This window comes from Phoenix dactylifera, chromosome 1, assembly GCF_009389715.1.
Source record: "Phoenix dactylifera cultivar Barhee BC4 chromosome 1, palm_55x_up_171113_PBpolish2nd_filt_p, whole genome shotgun sequence".
Classification (NCBI taxonomy): Eukaryota; Viridiplantae; Streptophyta; class Magnoliopsida; order Arecales; family Arecaceae; genus Phoenix; species Phoenix dactylifera.
In genome coordinates, this window is record NC_052392.1 from 27,447,085 (window position 1) to 27,467,645 (window position 20,561).

At 37.8% G+C, this 20,561-nt stretch overlaps 1 protein-coding gene across 1 annotated transcript; it reads right to left on the reverse strand.

Annotated features, from left to right (window-relative positions):
• Positions 1-259: 259 nt before the first annotated feature.
• On the reverse strand, positions 260-9,525 carry LOC103718351 (tubulin-folding cofactor A-like). The gene is made up of 4 exons (XM_008807135.4): positions 9,303-9,525; positions 7,965-8,123; positions 641-727; positions 260-567 (listed from the first exon to the last, which is right to left on the reverse strand). Exons 2-4 carry the CDS (start codon positions 8,115-8,117, stop codon positions 469-471), a joined length of 339 nt encoding a protein of 112 aa, XP_008805357.1. The 5' UTR covers positions 8,118-8,123; positions 9,303-9,525; the 3' UTR covers positions 260-468.
• Positions 9,526-20,561: the final 11,036 nt, after the last annotated feature.

Genomic DNA, 20,561 nt, shown 5'->3' on the forward strand with positions numbered 1-20,561 from the left:
GCATCTTAGAGATGAATCGCTCATAGACTCATGATGAATGAAACTGTTGAAATTTGATCTGCATAGAAAAGAGGTAGATATAACGAGTGAGATTCTGCAATGTAGCATAGCTGACAAAATGCTTGAGGGAATGGTCTAACAATCAAAGATTAGGAAACATATTAATGAAAGAGTAATAATAATAGCTATTCTGCAAAATAAACTCAGCGGATGGTTATTGTGAACGTGCTTTCTTGTAATAGTTGCAGTGCAAGCAAGATAGGAGGGCAAAAATAATTTCAGATAATGTCAAACTAACATAAAAAGATTTCAAAAGGAAGTTACTAACATATTCCTGGTAAAATTGGATAACTACAAAGATCCAGCAGCCGACATGACCAGCATTCATTAAAAAGCTTTCAGTATATATGGAGCAGCCCATATACCAGAACATCAAATATCACAACATTTTCATTTCATTTTTAACTTCTAATCCTCTGCTGTTTGAAATAATGCCTCAACTTCTGTAATGATATTATCAGCTTCCTCAATTTCAATGCCTTGCTGGTTCGACTCCTTCAACTCAGCCTGCAATAGAATAGTATTAGTAAGGTTTAATTAACAATGTTAACAGTAGTTGTCTGCGAGAAAGCATATATACCAATATTCCTTTTAAGTCTGCAAGTGCAGCTTCCAGTCGTTTGTGGCAATCAGGAACCATCATCCTTGACTCTGCCAACACATTCTCCTGCCCAAATCATTGGAATTCAATCAATGATATATTGAAGTTAAGTAAAACAACACATGCTACAATACGTTGAATATATGCCCCTTTCTTATGTTGATTAACCTCATGCATGTTGGGAAAAATTAAGAAAACATTTTCTTTGTTTTCCTAGTTCGATGGATAAAAGATAAAACCATCCTCAGAAAATGTGGTATGATGTCAAGTAATACAATCAGTTTGTTTTATCAGTTAGCCAAAATGGTCAAAATTGTTTGAATACATAACTTCATACAAAAAATATTTTGTATTTTCTTTTCCTTTTTTTTTTTTTTTGCTTTGTGGAATAGCTACCACCATGATATAATACTACCCTTAGTAGTAGGCATTAAAAGCAATGATGTACTGATGAAGGGGCTATTCCCTGCATCGGTAATACAATTGCTTTTAGTGCCTACTAAACAGCCTACTACCAACACTTTTACCCAAATAAAACCATATGAAGGCTCCTTGCAAACCTTTTAGTTGCCATAATGAGAACTTTTAAAGTTTACCATCATCAGATTTGAAGATTGCATTTTCCTCTGCTTGAAAGAACAATAACCAAAGTTTAGGGGATTTAAGCACTGATCAGCCAGATAATGTTCAAGAATCAAGAAAAATTGTAAGGTTTTTCTCAACAAAAAATGATAAATTTTATGGTTTTCAAGCGCTCATCAAGGTGGGCTTGTGTCTGAAGCTTAAATTCCAAACTAAAAGCCAATATCACCTTCCATTTTCATCAAAACTTTGGGCCTTCATAGTGCTTCACATGGTGAACTAGTATGTATATTGATTTATAAAGAAGTGCTTCCAGTTCATTTTCTAGTTCACTTCTGCACTACCCCATATCAATGGTGGAACACAGCAATTTCATGCAATGGAAATAGCCACAAGTAACAGGTTAGATTTAAGGCTGCTCAGCTTCATCATTATGCATGATTGGATGGATAGAAGATTATTATCCATCAGCATAATATTAATGAAAAAGAAGATACACAAAGTGAAAACAGAAAATTAAAAATAAAATGCTGATTTCAACATTTCTTAAGGCAGTGCTATTTATTAGATAGATATAATTATGATATGTATCACTCATCAGTATCCGCTGAGCCGAGCGAACCGGCATACCGGTGGGCTCCGGTATTGGTTCGGCACCGGAACCACAAAAAAAAAAAGCCGACGCGCGCGTGCGCCCGCGTTTTAGCTAAATGCCACTCTGTGGCATTAAATGCCCATGCGGCCCCACGTGGACTCGCGCGCAGTACCGTGTGGGCTCGCTGCCCCGCGCGAGGAACTGCGCGCGGGCATAAGGAAACAGTGTGAACGCGGGGAACTGAGCAGAAGCGAGGTTCCCTGCGCGTGGAATCGCATGCGAGCACGAGCGATTCCCCGCTCGCGGAAAGATTTTTTTTTCTTTTCTTTTTTTTCCCTTTCCCTTCTTCTTCCTCCTTCCCGAACTCTCTCCTCCTCTCCTTTCTTCCCCTCTCTCCTCCTCTCTTCTCCTCTCTTTCCCCCTCCCGCGAGCATGGAAGGAACCGTTGGGAGGGCCGGCACACATCGGGGTGCTCGGGAGGGGGTCGGCCCGAGGTACGCCGAGCCGTCTTCTTCTTCTCTTCTTCTTCTTCTCCTCTTCCTCTTCTTCTTCCTCTTCTTTCTTCCTCTTTCTCTTCTTTCTTCTTCCCCACTTGGTTCCGGCTCCGAACTGTTTTATGTGGCTGTACCATCCAGTGGGGATCGATACGTACTGAACCGGCCGGTACATACCGGTTCAACAGACCATGTCACTCATGGTTGATATACATACATGATCCAAGTGAGAAATATACCATTAATTTATTGATGATGGAAATATCATCCAGCATGATAGAAGCATTTGGTATAGTAGTATGGTTGGAGCAATTCAGTTGCAAACTAACATTTTTTCCTATATGCTTGAAGTTTGTAGAGGAGGTCGTAATCCAGTTTTTGGTGAATATGCATAATCGTCTTGATAGAATTATCGATGGTTCTAAGTTTCATGAGCCTACTTCAACATTATACAGTCTTGGCATGACTGGATCAGAAAAGTAATTTGGTAGTGCCTAAATTATAAAATTTAATCTTTACTGATCAAGATCTGAAATTTCATTTTGCAGTTCATTTCAGTGACTTTAGAATCCAAAAAATTTGCCAAAACAAGAATATCTTAACACATACCGACCAAAGCATTCTGGAACCATGCAGCAGGTTTTACAGCTATCACTGTATCAGTTATTATGGCTTTAGCTTCAACCAAGTTCTTTGCGCATTGGAAGAAACAAAATAAGCCATTATCTATTTGTGTTCAAACTCATCATCCTGTTCTGTTTGGCCACATCTGAAGAAACAAAATATTTTTTTATCAATTTGTGTTCAAACTCATCATCCTGTTATGTTTGGCCCAGTTGAAATATTTCGGATAAAAAGTAGTTACAGCAGACTTCCAACCTTGAGCTGAAATTTCATGTCTTGATGATCTTTTTGATTTTGGTCATGGAATTCAAAGAACTTAAGCACTGGTATGCACTTATGCTGAAACAATGGATACTTGTATGACATATATAGCAAATAGGATTTATTATCTTGAACATCAGATAATGGATATCAATTATTGCAGAAACAGCTTGGGTTAATACAAGATATAACATTTATCATAAGCAAGTATTCAACAAAGTGACCTTAGAGATCAGTAAAGCAATAGCGAAGCATGGTAATTGTAAATTAAAGGTTGTCCTCTGTGTTTTTGTTATGAAGCCAAATGCCATTAAAGTAGGGACAAAAACTTGGAGCAAGAATTATTTTGACTTTCCTGTTCAGCAAAATGAGCAAGTTAGGCTGGAGTTAAGCTCTACTAAATCTGAACTAATGGTCTCCCTATTGGATGATCATTTCTGCAAACAAGAAGTTTAGTTCAGGGAGAAAATGAATTCGCTTATCGCTACTGAAGTCAGTCGATTAAGGCTGAGGGATGCTTGGTTGGCAATATTCGGGTCAAAAAAACAGCCAAATTCCTTATGGAGTTTTAAGAGCAGGCATGCTGCAATGAAGGTGAAAGACTCTTCTTGCTTGGTTACGGAGAAAAATCAATTATTCAGAGTAAAGCTTGAGTGGCTATGTTTAGAGAACAAAATCTCAAAAGTCTTTATGGAACCCAAGGAAAAGGTATGTTATGAAGAGAGATTGAAAACTGATGGCTGATTTGGCTTGATTAGGGAACGCTAGCAAACTTGAGAATGCTAGCAAACTTGGCTGATTTGGCTGATTCAAGGTATAGCACTGGAATTCTTTAAGCGAACTCTTTAATTATTCCCGCATTCCACCAAGTTTTCAAGAACTGAATTAAATTTCCATCTCCTGGAGCCAATCTACAGCTATCTAAGGAGGTAAGTTTTAAGAAGCTTGAGAATGTGCATGTGTCTACCAACCATCATAAAACTTCTATGCTTCACATGTTCATTGGAGCTTTATGTCAAAATTCTTTGGATTTGATTAAAGGAAAAGTCAGGAACCACTTTACTAATTTGCTTCAAGATTCAAATTAAACTAGGTAATTTGATCTCATTGAATCAAGCTGCATTTATCAAGTGTAGATCCATTATTACTGCATACTCCTTGCTCAAAAGCTTGCCAAAGCTTTTAACTTAAAAAATGAACCGAAGCACACCTCTATCTATGTAAATAGCAATTTTCTTGACCATTCTATGAGATGCTTGGGTATAAAAAGAATTTGGATAAGAGTGTAAATAATTTGACCAGAGAGAGAAAGAAGAATTTTATTCAACCTGCTCAACTCAAATCTCTCAAAGAAAATATAAAAAATAGAAAAATTGGCGAAAGTAAGGTCCAAGTCCCCTTTTTTCCATCCATAAATAATAAAACTAAGTTACAAGCTTTTATTTATACTAGTGAGGTCTGCCCTTGTACAATTCTGGTTGGATTCCTCGTCCAGTTAAAAGAGGATATACTTTTCCGAAATAGACATGATTAATGGAAATAATCATAAAAATCAAAAATTTCACAGAAGGCAGGTCTCAAGTTCTACATGAACTTTGTGTTTAGTCGCTTTGCCACATTCTTCTCGGATTAGAGGATATGCTCGGCCAAAGTTTTTCTTAATGGAAAATTTTTGTTTTGATTGCCCATTTTGAGACTGAAATAATGGAATTTGGCCCTAAATTGCTTAGTACATTGCACGCTTATGAGGTAGCACCATGTCATAGAGCTTCAAAACTTACCCAATTTCAAAAGAAAAAAGAGCGCCTCAATTGGACACCATACTGGCAAGTTTGGGCCTTCTAAAGTTTGGTGCACAATTCAAGTTTCCAATATGGTGGAACTCACTATTGGAACCTATCCAATCCTCCCTATAGTGACCATAGTGGTCCACATCAAGTGTGCCGATCCTCTTGATCAAAACTCTCCCTATTTGAGGAACTTAGCCCCTACTAAATCAGAATTGAAGATGAAAAAATTCCTGCTTTCCCATCTCGCGGTTGAATCACTTAGATAATGAATTGTATTATAGAACTTTACCCCACCCTCTAGAAAGAAAAGTATTGTAGAAAAATTTGAATTGCCATGCATAGTTGTAAATTATTATATGTCAGTATAAAATGCTCAAAAGGTAGCATGTTGCTATGAAACTAGGAAATACATCCCCCAAGTATGCCAATTGGGAGAGACCTCTTGGCTAAAATTTAATTCAAATGAAGAAATTATTCCTTAGGTTTCTAGATACAGGAATATTATCACAAACTTAAAAGCATCTCTATTGTCCTATATACAAGCATATTGATGAAGGTGCTTCACATGAACTATTGAGCTTAAGGGTGCCATAGCTACTTCCAAAGCATGTCCAATCAAGTACATAATGCATATTCAAAGATGTAGCTATAGCTGGATAACAAAATATTTGGGTGTGATTACAATGATAATGAATCCAATAAAGGATATTCTTGATCTCATTGGTATACTTCAGAAATATTTGATGGTACAACCGTATAAGAGTTCTTTTGAACTTAGTGCGGCACTGCTTCATCCTGGCTCAACATATACCTTCTCTACCAAATCCCAAATATCTTGGAAGCCAAACAATGCCTTCATTTAGATAGTGTAGTTCCCAAGATTATTGTTGGTAAGACAAGGGATAGCTACTTGTCCATTTGCCATTGCCAGACTATCTAGCTCTGATACCACTATGTTAAGGGCAGCATAAGCATACAACTACTCGTATCCCTCTATAGTAGATATGGATGTGGTAAGGATAAGACTATAGGTGGTGAAAACGCTCTATTGCTTCTCTACTCCATTTGTTGCTCTCTTACTTGCAAAACGACTCCATACAAAGACTTAACATAGACATGCAGCAACCCTTTTTATTCCCTTATGTTAATATGATATATCACACCAAAAGAAAAGCAATAAATACTTACAAGAAAATACTAAGAGGTACTGCTTGGAAACTCCAAGAGACAAACATTCATGAACATTCACTTCATTAGATGCCTTCTTTCTTTTGCAATAGCTGTGATAATGTCCAGCTTGTCATGATATCATTATTAATACAAATGCATGGATCTTTGGCATGTATTTGCTTCATGCATTTTAGTAGAACACATGCTATTAATCCATGCATGTAGATACGAAGTGTACCATTAGCAGCATTTGACTATTGGTTCATGCTTCGCCAAAATCAAGACTAACACAAGGGAAGTCTTGTGCAGTTTTTAGAAACCCATAGAGGTCAACTAGGTAGATCCATCAAACCAACCATCGGATACCTACATCAAAAAGATGTGGACATAAGAAATCCTTGTTTTCTGATATAGTTGGAAACCATGAAAATACATAATCAACCTCAGGAATGATTACTCTCACTCCTTTTCTTCTTTTTTTCACTAGAATAAACACACCACTTTCGCTAACCCATACAAGGAAAACACAGCCATGTAAAGTTATGAAGGCTTCTTTCAAGAAAATTATAACTCTAACTGGGTGAAATTGGTCAAAATGGTGCTTAAATTATCAATTTTGAGAGTCCTCAAAGGGAACAAAAAGAGGTTCAATTGGTCAATTTAAAACCAGGACATAGTCAGATATTTAGTTTAAATGTTATTCCAAAATGAATAGTCCTGTTTGGAGTAGGATAGGTAGCCGACTAAACAAAATAAAAGGCTGTTATGATTGGATCCTGGCAGTGAATTTTGATGTTTTATATGAGTTTATTTGAAAGGAATATGGCCACTTTTCTCTTCTTTTTCTGATCTCTCGTCTACTTTTCTTCTTATTGTACTAGTTCTCATTAATATTCTCCTTCAATTTTTACTTCTACTTGTCGTATTCCTCCTCCGAATCACTGCAGTTATGCAGCAAGAACCAGTTTGTTCTATCAGATCTGGCAAACAGATTTATTAAATCTGCTGCACAGATCATCTTTTTTTTAGTTAACCTCCCAAATAAGTTCTGGACCAAAAAAAGTGCAGCAGATTCATATTTTGTACATTCGAAGTATCTACAAGGCTGACATCACCTAATCCACCGGTAGTTCCACTTATATGATGTAACACATTTCCCTTAAACTAAAGTGTGGATTTATCTTAAGCAGGGTCCAGCATTAAGTACACTCAGAAGCAGAAAACGGTACATGATGACACAGAGTGCAGAACTAAAGGATATACTATACGATGAATGTCACTCCCAGATTCTGTTGTATGGCAGATTAATTGTTCAATATAGAGAAAGATACTCAAACCAGGAACATGAGGAAAATTTTTAAAAAGAATGTAACAAAAATATATGTCGCAAATGTCTGTAAATACACACTTAAGTATTCACTAATAATTTTTTGAGCACTATTGTGGTTATTCCCAACACCCCAAGACTGAACCTAAGATCTCTCATATGGGGGGAGAGCTAGGCGCCAACCAGCTGAGCTGTTGGCCTCAAATGTTTGCTAAATTGCGAATTCCATTAAGGAAAACTGATCTAGCAAGTTGTTTAAGTAAAACTTATATCAAGAGGATGGTTTTCAGATTAGTGGAATAATCATATGAAAGTGGCAGGCGAACAAATAGAAGAGATAAATATGCAAATTAATAATTCTGCAAAGCCTGTGATACTTTAGGGTTCTAAACCATGGTGTGAAAGCAATACAATATTGATATAAAAGTAAAATAAAAATGAAAAACATTCTTTCAGATACCTGCTGCTTAAGATCATAAGGGTCAGCACATTTCTCCTTCATGTCTGCAGTTTTTGCAGCTTCTTTCTCAACCTCTTTCTCGTAAGAATGAAGCTCCTTAAGAACGCGCTTGCAGGTAGCTGCCTTGATTTTCAGATTTCTAAGGGTAGCCATATTGAACTGCATCAAAGTAAAAACAATTCTCAGTTACACAACTCAAAGATTTTGAATTATGTACCATGAAAATTTTACAAAATTTCTGCAAATGATCTAAATTAACATATGAAATCCACTTTATATAGAAATATCCTTTCTAAATTTACCTAGGATGAGTAAGTCCAACCTCCCATGTAGAAAATAAGGGTAAAGATCACCTTCACCCATTTTTCCAAGATAATCAACAACGATGACCCTTAAAGAGACCCATAGATTTCAAAAACCCAACTCCCTTTCTCTGCTTCTTATTCATGCATTCAACTCTCTACAGAGTTTATAAGCGATATTTTTGTGAAGTTTTCAGTTTCCTTCCCTTGCTTTCATACAAACGTACAAGTGTTTTCCCAGTAAATGAGCATGCCCAAATAGATGAAACATGTCTTCTTAATAGCATATACAAATCCAATAAGTTAGGTACCCTACCCACAAACTCGTGCTCTAAGTTTCATGGAAGGAATTCATTTTTGTATAGTGCTACCTCAGCTAGGAATTCAATGCAAAGTCATGGGATTGATGTCAGGTCAATGGCCAGTAGTAACAACATTTAAAACTTTGACAGATCATACCTTGATCCGTCCAAGTCAAGCTTATAAAAGAGGTTGACGATCAACAAAAAGATGCAGCGACTAATGCAGCCACCCACAAATCATAAGCCTTCCATAGATAGCACCCAAACAGAAGTAGAACTTAAATTATAGATAGCCACAAGAAAACAGAAGTCTTCCTAGAAGTACTTACAAGAATATGCAAGACAAAACACATCCTAACTGACTCATAGATTCTTCGATAAATTTATGATCAATGATTTGTACCAGAATGATCCCACATGACAACAAATTACCCATATCTAGGCAAAAATTTAAAAATTAGGTTGAAAAAAAAAAGTGGTACAAAATCATTATCCTACAGATCATTATCATCATTTGAGATTTAAAAAATACAAACAGCCCCAGAAATGCATTCATCCGTCAAACTAGGTCGTACTGAGAGATCGCTATTTTATTAAAAACTATATATCTCCTTTAACAAATTTGACCTATATCACAAGGTACTATGTGAAATCCCAACATCTTTCTCAAGATCGCTAACCAACAAACAAACATACAAGAAAAAAAAAATCGAAGAAAGAGTGAACCGGGATACCTTCTCTTGATGAAGCCGGAGGAGATAGTCGCCGGCGATGAGGATGGGTGGAGGAGCCACAGAGACGGAAGTGAACGGAGGAGAGGGAGGCAGAGGTGCCGGAAGGAGAGTTCAAGGCGCCGGAGAAGTTCGCCGCAGGAGGTTGTCGACCCTAGGCTGATCCTTCCACGTGTTGGGTATGGAACCAAAGCCGACACGACTAAGACGGCGTGACACCGTGTAGGATTGAGCTCGGGTCATTAGCTTAGGTTTACAGTCGAGTCAGGTTTCAACCATTTTCAGGTCTAGGAGGTGGTACAAAGAAATAGCGCTACTTGTTAAGAAATAGGTAGCTCTTTATCTAACTTGGAACAAGCTTGAATGCCATCAAAACACCCTAATGCCAAGTTTTTCTTCCTATAATACGGCCTCGATGGAATCAAATATCCATGTTAAGTTGATTTCCATGTTTGCTATGCATTTGGGTTTTGTCTTTCACGCGAAAGAGTAATTGATTTTCTCTTGCAACATCAACTATTGGTTCACACCATAGATCTCAAAACACTCCGAACTTCCTCATTCATCCATTTGCATTGGTCTTGAATTGACCGTTGTGCGATCTAATGATGGATTCGTGTAAAGCAATGTGAATCCTTCTCTCGCATGAAAGATACAACCATTGTCCATTTGCTATACATGATTAATAGCACAATGCCATTTTCTTGGAATACATATTTCACACAATAAAGGAATTTGGATGATGCATTCTTACAATGAGTTGCGTCTAGTATTTTTAGGGTTGGTAAGCTTAGGAGAGGGATGACAACTAATGATGGATTATGCTGCCACCAAAACCAGTCTAATGAAGATGGAGATTTGACAATCAATATAGATCCGCTCAGAGAGGGAGTTCAACTTGCAAGCAAAGAGAAGATCAAAGGTCGGAACCGATCCGATGGGAGATAGTTCGATGCCTAAGTCAGGTAGAGCTTTGGTAGAATAGAAGAGTAAAGAAAGAAGATCTAAAGAGTAGAATAACAATATGAGCTGATAAACGAGCCATGTCTAGTGGCTTACTGGTAAGCTTGTCGTCCAGCTCCAACTTTAGGTTGGGTTCTTTGGGCTCATCCTCCTCTAGCTCGAAGACAGCCCCATTAGTCACCCCTTATGGTCGTAATGCCGAGGAGAATATCTTGGACCAAATAGTCTTGATCCTAGAATTGATTTTGATGATCACAAAACTTTGTGGTATAATTACTAATGTTTATATTGTAAGAAAAATGTTATTTTGTAGCCAGCATAGCAAGAGATCTGATGATTTTCAAAGAGAAAGCTAAAAGAATAGTCAAGGAGCTGACTCTTGGAAGCCTCGAGTCAACTCTGGCACAAATAGTAACTTTGGCACAGAGCTCGAGTCGACTCCAGCAGTCCATGCATCGACTCCCTTAGTGAAAGGCAGAAACATAGTTTTTAATGAACAGTAGACGAGCTGACTCCAACAGTCCGTGAGTCGACTCTCTCAAAGAAAGACAAAAATTCAATTTTGAAGAGCCCGAGCTCGAGTCGGCTCCCGACTCAGCCGAGCCGACTTCAGGTCTTCAAGAGCTGACTCCAATTTTGCTAGAAGGCGTAACGGCTACTTTTGCAGAGTGTGAAAACAGAGAAAAATTGTTTCTAACGGCTAGTTCTTGGAGTCTAAGGGCTAGGAGAGTGTTCCCTCATCCTCAGAAGCCATAAATACAAGAGAACTATACTTGGATTAAGAAGATTACAGGAGAGGAAAAAAGGCTCAACAACCTCAAATTCAAATTATTAAGAGAGCCATCGAAGATAGAGCAAGAAGTGTGCATTCAAGTTTGAAGCATTCAAAGCATACATTTCAGCAATCAAGATCAAGTTCTTAGCTCTGGAAGTTAGCGGATCTTCATCAATTTCATTCAAAGTGCCAGCAACAAATTTATTGCTCATTTTTTTCTGAGTTTGTGCATTTAATTTTTCGAGTAATAATTTATATGTTCTAATCCTTTCATATCATTCTTGTAACAAGTTTTAAGTATTGAAACTTGGGGGAGGTTTAATCTAAACCTGAATTAGATTGTGTAAAAGATTTTAGTTGGTGAGCCTTTGGGAAGAAACCAACTGGGTTCGTTATGATCCCGGAAAAATAACAAATTGGATTGTGAACTCGGTAAACAACCGCACTATAATTAGAAAGGCTTATAGTGAAAATTTTTAAGAGGTCTTGGGGAGTGGATGTAGGTGCAGGATAGCACTGAACCACTATAAAACCTTTGTATTTGTGTGTGTGCATTGCTTACTTTGATTATTGCATTTATATTTCAGTCATTTACTTAAGAATTATTTTATTCCGCTGTACTTAGAAGAAAAGTTTTAAAAAATCCAATTTATCCCCCTCTTGGGCTGCAGGGCAACAAATAAATTTAGATAGGATTAGGATATCTTTTTTTTATTCCTCGTAGCTTCTTTTTAAGGCTATCGAGACCTAATGAAAGAGCCTCTAGTTGTCTTCCAGCTCAACTCTGCCTGGACAAGGACACTTTGAAGGAAGGGATGAGATTTCCCCTTTATTTTTCATAGGTCAGCTTTTAGATCGATACCACTTGGTGCCTGCCCAACTAGTCCCCAGCTCTTGGAGGATTATAGTTTAGTTCTTGTCCTTCTCTACTCTACATGGTATCTAGCTCACCGTTGAGCTCTTCAGAGCTCTATACGTTTTGAAAGAGCACCCCAAGGAGCATGGCTGGTGGTACTTCTTAGCTCAGAAGGGTTGCTAGTTGATCAAGGGTGGTCCCTCTTCAGTCCACGAATGAAAGGGTGGCTACTTTTTCATGTTGTCTGAGCAGTCTTGGGGCTTTAACATGATACGGGGGTTGCCCAGGAAAGCTTTGAATCAGACCCCTAGTCTGTCCGATGAGAAGCAAAAGGTACTAGACGATCAATGTCGAACCGAGGTTCCTTCTGTATGGAAACTTTTAGCCAATCGAGTAGACTCTAGTGAGCATTAGTTTGAGCCTACCCAAGCCCAACGGTAATGACCTTCTTTTTCTTTTTGTTATATGAGTTGTAATCAGTACAAGCTATCTAATTTGCTTCTTTTTTATTGTGTAGATATCTGCAGCTTAGATCCAGCATTGCTTAAGAAGGCTACTAACCCCAAGAATAGGGTGAATGGTGACCGTAGGGATGCTCCCCCTACTAAGAAGATCCATATTGCTTCGACCTCTCAAGAGGTCCAAGATGCAGTCGAAGCCCCTCGGGCGAAGGTGCATCCCAAGGTGGAAGTTATTCCATCTCTTCCTCCTCAACATGCCGAAGGCCAAGGTGCATGAGCCTGGTTGGTCGGTGAAGCTCAACAACATCAAGTTGGCAAACTCTTCGAGTTGCCTGAGAGTTGGACTAAAGGATTGTCCTCCTTGAGGATAGGGTCAAAACTATCAAATTGTACAACTGACACCTTCCTTTGCATGGCATTCAGGATGGTCGTCAAGGTTTGTTTCTATGTTGTGGCCCTTTAGTTTTTTTAGAACCTTGATTCTTTCACTAACCTTATCTTTATTTGTAGAAGGCCAACGTAATAGCTTTGGTATATGAATATGTCAACCCTAAAGGATGAATTTTGATGATCACAAAATACTTGAGATCATGTTGTGTACTAATGATATTGGCTTAATTGTGAAGTTTTATAAGTCAAGAAAATCAGAAGAATCACTACAACAAATGTGGGTTTTGGCGACTTTCTTTTCCCGACGCTAGGGTAAAGCATCGGTAAAGTTTGGCTCGACCCAACCTTTGCCGACGCTTTTTCCTAGCGTCGGTTAATCTCCAGAAACAACGACGCTCTAAAGCGTCGTTAAAACTTTTAGAAACGACGACGCTAAAAAGCGTCGTTAGAAAACATAAAACCCCCCAACCGCTCGCCCGGCCCCCTCTCCTCATTTTCTATCGCTCGATGCCCTAGCTCCATCACCCGGCCGACTTCTCACCACCATCGCCGACTTCCCCGCTGCCGTCGACCTCGCCCTCATCTGAGGTAAGCCTCCTTCTTCTCCTCATCCTCCTCCTCCTCCTCCTCGTCCTCTAACTGATCTCACCTCCATCCCTAGCCCCGATCTGCGATCGAAGATTCCGCTTTTCCGCCGCCGTCGACCTCGCCGTCGTCTGAGGTAAGCCTCCTACTCCTCCTCCTCCTCCTCCAACTCTTTTTTTTGTTTCTTGTCTTTAACGCTCGCCCGGCCCCGTCTCCTCATCCTCTGTCGGTCGATGCCCTAGCTGCGCGCCGACATCTCACCTCCATCCCGCGCGAGCCCTAGCTACTCCGCCGCCGTCGACATCGCCGTCGTCTGAGGTAAGTGATCCTCATACTCTCCGTTAAGCTGCATAACTGCTTGCTGTGAACATATCTAATGACTTTCCTAGATTATGCATTTAGAATCCTGTAGGAAAATTTGTTCACCAGTTGAGGGTGTATAATTATGTTGTTTTAGTTTTTTTTTTTAATCTGCTGTTTTATCCCTGAAAACAAAAAAAAAGCCTCATAATAATTATGATGCCTCATGATCTCGTGCACCATTATTACCAGACTATTCAAGAACAGAATATGGGGCCTCTTTGGGATCAGAAGGAGGAGAATTAATTCCATCATGGATGATGTAATTGTGAGAGCCAAACTAAGCTGAACAAAGCTGCTCCATTTCTACTCTCAGTCCTCTCTGTAATTAATGGCTGGCATCCGCTATTTCGGAAGGAAAGGAAAGATAAAAAAAAGAAAACTTGGTTGTTTGAAACTTTGAAAAGTTTTTGTTTTATTTTTGATGTTTAGCTTCTTCTCTTACACCCATTAAAAGCTGTCTTTCTCCATCTGATTATTGAGAAGATGTGCCATAGGTTCGCATCTTGTAAGAAGTTTTTTTTATTGGTTGGTTGAAGTTTCTTCTGATAATAGTTACCCTTGTGTTCATTGAAGCACTGCAAAATCTTAAGTTCTTCGCAAATATCTCATTGGACATGTTCTAAAAGGAATTGATCTTAATCTAGTCCATGGAGATCAGAGAAGAAGTCTAAAGTTTTCTGTTTGAAAGACTTGAGTCAACTTCTAAGCAAAAAGGACAAGTTTAAGTTGATTCTAATAAGTTTTATTCAAGGAACACAGTCAAAGAGTCGACCCCCGCAAAACATGAGTCGACCCTTGTGTAGTAAACAGAAAGTTTTTTATCGCCCGAGAAAAGCTTGAAGAGTCGACCCTTGTTCAAAATAAGTCGACCTCCGAAATTGAAGAGTCGACCCTTGCATTTGAAGAGTCGACCCATGCTTAGTCTCAGCGCCGGCCGAAAAACTAAAGCGTGAGCCGACCCTTGTGTTTAAAGAGGCGACTCCTGATGAAGATGAGCCGACCCTTAAGAATTAAGAGTCGACCCTTTGAAGTTGACACAGCAAAAGCTCTCTCCACAATTTGAAGTGCCGATCCAGAAAGAACATGAGTCGACCCCTGAGATACATGAGTCGACCCTTGTACTGCTGGGACCACAACGGGAAGCTGTGAATGATTTTTGTCTTCTTCTGTAACAGAAAAAGATTCTCATCAGAACGAGAAGAAAGGAATTCAAATCCTGCCGAAGAATTTGTCTATAAATAGGAGGAAACCTCAGAATGGAAACAACAAGGAAAGAAAACAGATTCCATTGAAAACAAAAAGTTTCCGCTGAGAAAAAGAGAAGAAAAGCTTAACAGTTCATCTTCCTCACCAGCACTGTAATCATAAACTTTCTCTTGTGACGAGATCCGTCGAAGTTTCTCACTGCATCGTGAAGAGCTACTGTTCAGACATTGGAACATCCTTCCACAGCAAACTACTTCATCGGCTTCAGCTTTTTGCTTTCATTGTTTTATTTTTTATATGCTCTGAAGCTTTAAGTTCTCAAGTTACAGCATTCTTTTAGTTGGATTAATTGCTGCTGTAACAGTTTCATTGATTTGAAACTTGTAAAGGCTCTTCCAAGCCTTGATTGGAGTTGCTGAATCAGGTGTATTCAGCAAGGGTGATAGTTTTGGTTGGTTCATCTGAAAACCAACTGGGTTGTTTGTGAGCCCGGAAAAATAAACGGTGTAAAGTTTTTGGTTGGTTTGTCTGAAAATCAACTGGGTTGTTTGTGATCCCAAAAAACAAAAGGCTTTCGGTTGGTTGCCTGAGAAAACCAACTGAATTTTTGATTGTGAGCCCGAAAAACAATCAAGCTGTAATCTGCTGGGTTATAGTGAAAATCTCAAGCTAGGCTTGAGGAGTGGACGTAGGTGCTGGGAGTGCACCGAACCACTATAAACCTTGGTGTTTGTGATTGCGATTCTTCTCTTTCTTTCCTCTGCATATTCCTTACTACATTTCTAACTTTTATTTACTGTCATATTTGTGCAATCTCATTTCCGCTGCTGAATCTATAAGATATTAGTAACTCATACTCTCCATACGACGTTAATAATTTTTTTTAGAGACCCAATTCACCCCCCCCCCCCCTTGGGCTGCACCTCTGGGCAACAAAATACTATGTAGCAATCTCTTGTCGGGCTATGAAGCTTGAGTCGGTGCTGTACAAGTTGAAGCACGAGGCCAATCGGAAGCAACTGAGCTGCAGGCCAAGATGAAGGCCGCAAAGGGCAAACTAGAGGTTGTAGAAGGCCAGGTGGAGATGGCTGAGCTCCGAGCTGCTGAAGCTGAGCAAGAGCTATAGGCAGCCAACCATCAAGTTGCCATGGGTGAGGAGAAGGCCCTTCGAGTACAAGGCCTTGATGGAGTATCATGCAAAGCTCACTGACAACATGGTTGACTTGTTTAGGGCTACAACGAATGAAAAACAAAGTGGCAAAGTTCTTCCCCAAGGTCGACCTCAGCAGCCTCAGCCCTTCTAGAGTGGATGGTGACAATGACGCTGAAGAGAAAGAGGATGGTGCTAGAGAGTAGGAGTAAGAAAAAAATGTTGTAGAGCTTCCGCCTTCGGATGCTGTGATCGAGCTTCCTCTCCCAAGCCCCAAAGAGTAGGCCTTCAAGACTCCTATAATTTTTCTTCTTATTGTGCTTAATCTCCTTGGTCTTGTTGTAGGTTCTTTTCTTGTCAATCATGTAGAATGACAAGCTTGACCTTCTTTTTTTGTAATGAAGTCTGTTCAATCTCCAAGTTAACCTATTCTGCAATCGAACATTTTGAATATTAATTAAAGCAAATTTATTTCTGCTCGCACCTTATTTCTTTTGTGGTGTCCGAGTGTTTGATTTTGTACCCAAGTATTTCAGATCATCTTGTGGTCATTGAGCTCGGTTTAGTGAGCCCAAAGTGCCTTTAGGAGTAGGCTTTGGGAGGCTCAAAGTGTTTGTGGTTAGCTCAGACCTTTTCCCTTGCTCTCAGTACTATTAGGCCGAGGTACTGGACTTGAAGTCTTTCCGAAGTCATCGCTTGAGGTCGGTTTCTAATCCCAGGTTCTCCATTTCTAGCCTGAAGAGGTTGGGTTATAGGAATTCGACTTGTCAGATCTTCAATCGATTGGGTTATTGGATAGCTAGCACTTGGTTGATTAGGCCAGGTGTGCGTCTTCCCATCCGAGCCTTCTCGTGGAGGACCGGAAGTTCAAACCTTCGAGGTCACTCCTTAGCCTTGTAATCTCATAGAATAGAGGTCCTAATCAATATTAGGTTGTTTTTGGGGAGGACTGAAAGTTTGGATCTATTGACCCTAAAGGGTTGATTTTGATGATGCAAAATAATTGAGTAAATGGATTGCTAATCTATTACCTCGAGTATGCTTGATTGATTTCAGAAAATCAAAAAGAAAGCCTTCAATAACTCTCTAATAAAGATTATTTATTTGAAGCTCTACAACAAGAAATACAACTCCAAAAAGACCTCAAAGTAATTCTTGGAAGCTCACATGCAAATACATAAAATTTTGTTTTGAGCTTTCTGAAGATTCAACCCTCAGTTTGCAATGAGTTGACCCTGGCACACTGTTACTGATTGATAAGCTTTTGCAAGTCGACTCCAGCAAATCTTGAGTCGACCCTAGAATAGTCTCAGAAGACAGACAAAAAGCTGTAAAATTTATCATATTGGCGACTTGACCCATGAAAAATACGAGCCGACTCCAGCCTAACATGAGCCGACCCTAGAAATAAATGAGTCGGCTCTTGAATAGCCTTGGAGAAAAGACAGAGAGCTAGAAATTTTAATACATTGGCGAGTCGACCTCTGAGAAATATGAGCCAACTCTAGTCAAAGAAAAGTCGACCCCAGAAACAAGTGAGTCAACCCTTGAATGACCATAGTGGAAAGACAAAAGGTAGTAAATCTCAATCCGTTGATGAGTCAACCCTTGAAAATATTACGTTGACCCCTGTCATCAAACAAGATAAGCCCCGAACTGAGATAGCTAACTCCACAATGATTGTAGAAGAAAGATAGAAAATAGCAAAATAATAACAAGTTCGAGTCTGTTGGCCCAAGTAGGCAACCCAAGAGGGAAGGTGAATTGGGTTTATAAAATTTTGCAAAAATAAAATTAAATCTCCTCAAGTTTTTAAATCTAATGAAATAAACTAGATGCAACAAGTATAGTAAGTAATAATCACAAATATGCAACTAAGTATGAAAAAATAAAGAGTGAAAAAAAAAAATAATATGCGATGATTTATAGTGGTTCGGTCTCTTTGTGAGCCTACATCCACTCTCCGAGACTCCAACTCAAGATTTAATCCACTATGCTTATCCAAAGCTTTACAAACCTCTTGACTTCGTGTAAGCAACCTTTACACTTGGTGATATCCGAGCTAACCCTTGGTTGATCTACTCCCTTAAACACTTCTTTTTTTATCTAGAGTATGATCCTCCCAAGCAATCCTCTCTATCACTCAAGCTAACAAGAATTCAACAACTCTCTTACAATACTTAATCAAAATAATAAGAATGAAAGCACTACACTCAATTTTTCAACAAGAAAGGCTTTTTTACTTGTAAGCATAATACTCTCTTAATTTCTCTTCAATTCTCTATGGAAATCTCTTCTTTTATTTTTTCCTTTTGCTGCAATATGAGGTATGAACCTCCTTTTATAAGCCTAAGAAGCCATTTTTCTGTTTGAAATAATTTGAAGCTTTGGAAATCCTTTTTCAACACATTTAATGTAGGCAGATTTGGGTCAGATTTGGTTTCCTACTTTGCAGCACCTTTTTGATAAATCAAAAAGCTGAATTTGACTTAGTGTCTACAGACAAAGTTGTAGCCCTTTAAGTTATCTTTCTAACATGATAAGAATAATCTCAAAAGGACATTTTGTTGAAAAGTTATAGCTAAAAGAGTAAACATATGTCAACCTGAATTACATCTATAGATAGATAAATTACAGACCCTATTACTCATAGTTAACATTCAAATTTGAAAATATATTTAATATGAAAGTTGTATATGTTTAAGTTATCTGTCCAACCTAATAATAATTATTTCAAAAGAATATTTGGTTAAAAATTTACAGCTAAAGGAGTAAACATATGTCAGCCTAAATTATAGCTACAGATAGATAAATTGCAGACCCTATTACTCACAACTAACGTTCAAATTTGAAAATATATTTAATATAAAAGCTGTATCCCTTTAAATAACTTTGCAATCTGATAAGAATAATTTCAAAAAGATATTTGGTTGAAAAGATACAGCTAAAAGAGTAAACATATATTAGCCTGAATTACAGCTATGGATAAATAGATTGTAGACTCTATTATTCATAGCTAAAGTTCAAATTTAAAAATATATTGAATATAAAAGTTTTATATAAATATGACTTCTTTCTAGATCATCAAGAATTGTATTAATATTATATTTTAATAAAAAGTTATGCTGAAAATACTAATACGTATTTAGAATTCTAGCATTTGCCTTCAAAAGAAATCTCAATTCCTAATTTTTATTTGTTTGCTATAATCATAATAATGAACTAAATTCACTTGTTTGTTATCATCAAAATCAAATAGTAAACCATTGAAACCATAAAATTAACAATCTTCCCCTTTTTGATGATGACAAACAATAGATGCAAACTTATATATTATTATTATTATTATGTTTAAATAGTATCTCTTGGTATTAATCATATATCTTCTCTCCCTTTTGGCATCAACAAAAAGAAATATCAAATCTAAAAAAATATAGATGTGAGAGCAAAGTAAATCAAATAATTGTTCATGAATCAATCTTATTTGATGACATTTATTCTCACCCTAAATTATTGCATTTTAGCACATGAAAAGAGAATAACATGAATTCTAATTCATCAAGATATAGAGAGATTGATAAGACTCAAAGTTATGCACAATATCTCCCCCTATCTATATATATAGGATAAAAAAATATCATTTTTCACAAGGATTGGACATACCGAGTTCTCTCCTAATATAACAAAATATTTCTTCGCTAAGAGGTTTTGTAAAAATATCCGCCAATTGATAATCAATACTAATAAATTTAAGTTCAATATCCCCTTTTTGAACATAATCTCTTATAAAATGATGTTTAATTTCAATATGTTTGGTTCTAGAATGTTGAATAGGATTTTTAGTTAAATTAATTGCACTAATATTATCATATTTAATAGGAATATGAGAGAAATGAAATTCATAATTTTCTAATTGTTGTTTCATCCATAAAATTTGAGCACAACAACTACAGGTGGCAATATATTCAGCTTCGAACGTAGATAAAGCTATCGAATTTTGTTTTTTTACTAAACCAAGATACTAGAGAATGTCCAAAAAATTAACAAGAGCCACTAGTACTTTTTCGATCAATTTTACAACTCGCAAAATCCGCATCGGAGAAACCAATAAGATCAAAAGAAACATTTTTAGGATACCACAATTCTAAGTTTTGAGTGTCCAATAAATATCAAAAAATACATTTCACGGCAATCATGTGAGATTCTTTTGGACGTGAATGAAATCTAGCACACATACAAATAATAAATATAATATCCTATCTACAAGCAGTTAAATAGAGTAAAGAGCCAATCATACCTCGATATTTTCTATCATCTATGGGCTTACTATTTTCATCTTTGTTTATCTTAGTTGATGGACTCATTAGGGTTCCAATTGGTTTTGCATTTTTCATTTCAAACCTTTAAGCAAATTCTTTATGCATTTGGATTGGTTAATGAAAATGCCTTCCTTTAGTTACTTGATTTGGAGTCCAAGAAAGTGAAAGCGAACCTATCATGCTAGTAGTGATAG

Excerpts from the sequence above, each read along its gene's own strand:
- LOC103718351 (XM_008807135.4), bottom strand. The coding sequence starts at position 8,117 with ATGGCTACCCTTAGAAATCTGAAAATCAAGGCAGCTACCTGCAAGCGC. Across the intron at positions 728-7,964 it reads CTTATGATCTTAAGCAGCAG|GAGAATGTGTTGGCAGAGTC; the intron begins GTATCTGAAAGA and ends TGATTTGGGCAG. Across the intron at positions 568-640 it reads CAGACTTAAAAGGAATATTG|GCTGAGTTGAAGGAGTCGAA; the intron begins GTATATATGCTT and ends ATTCTATTGCAG.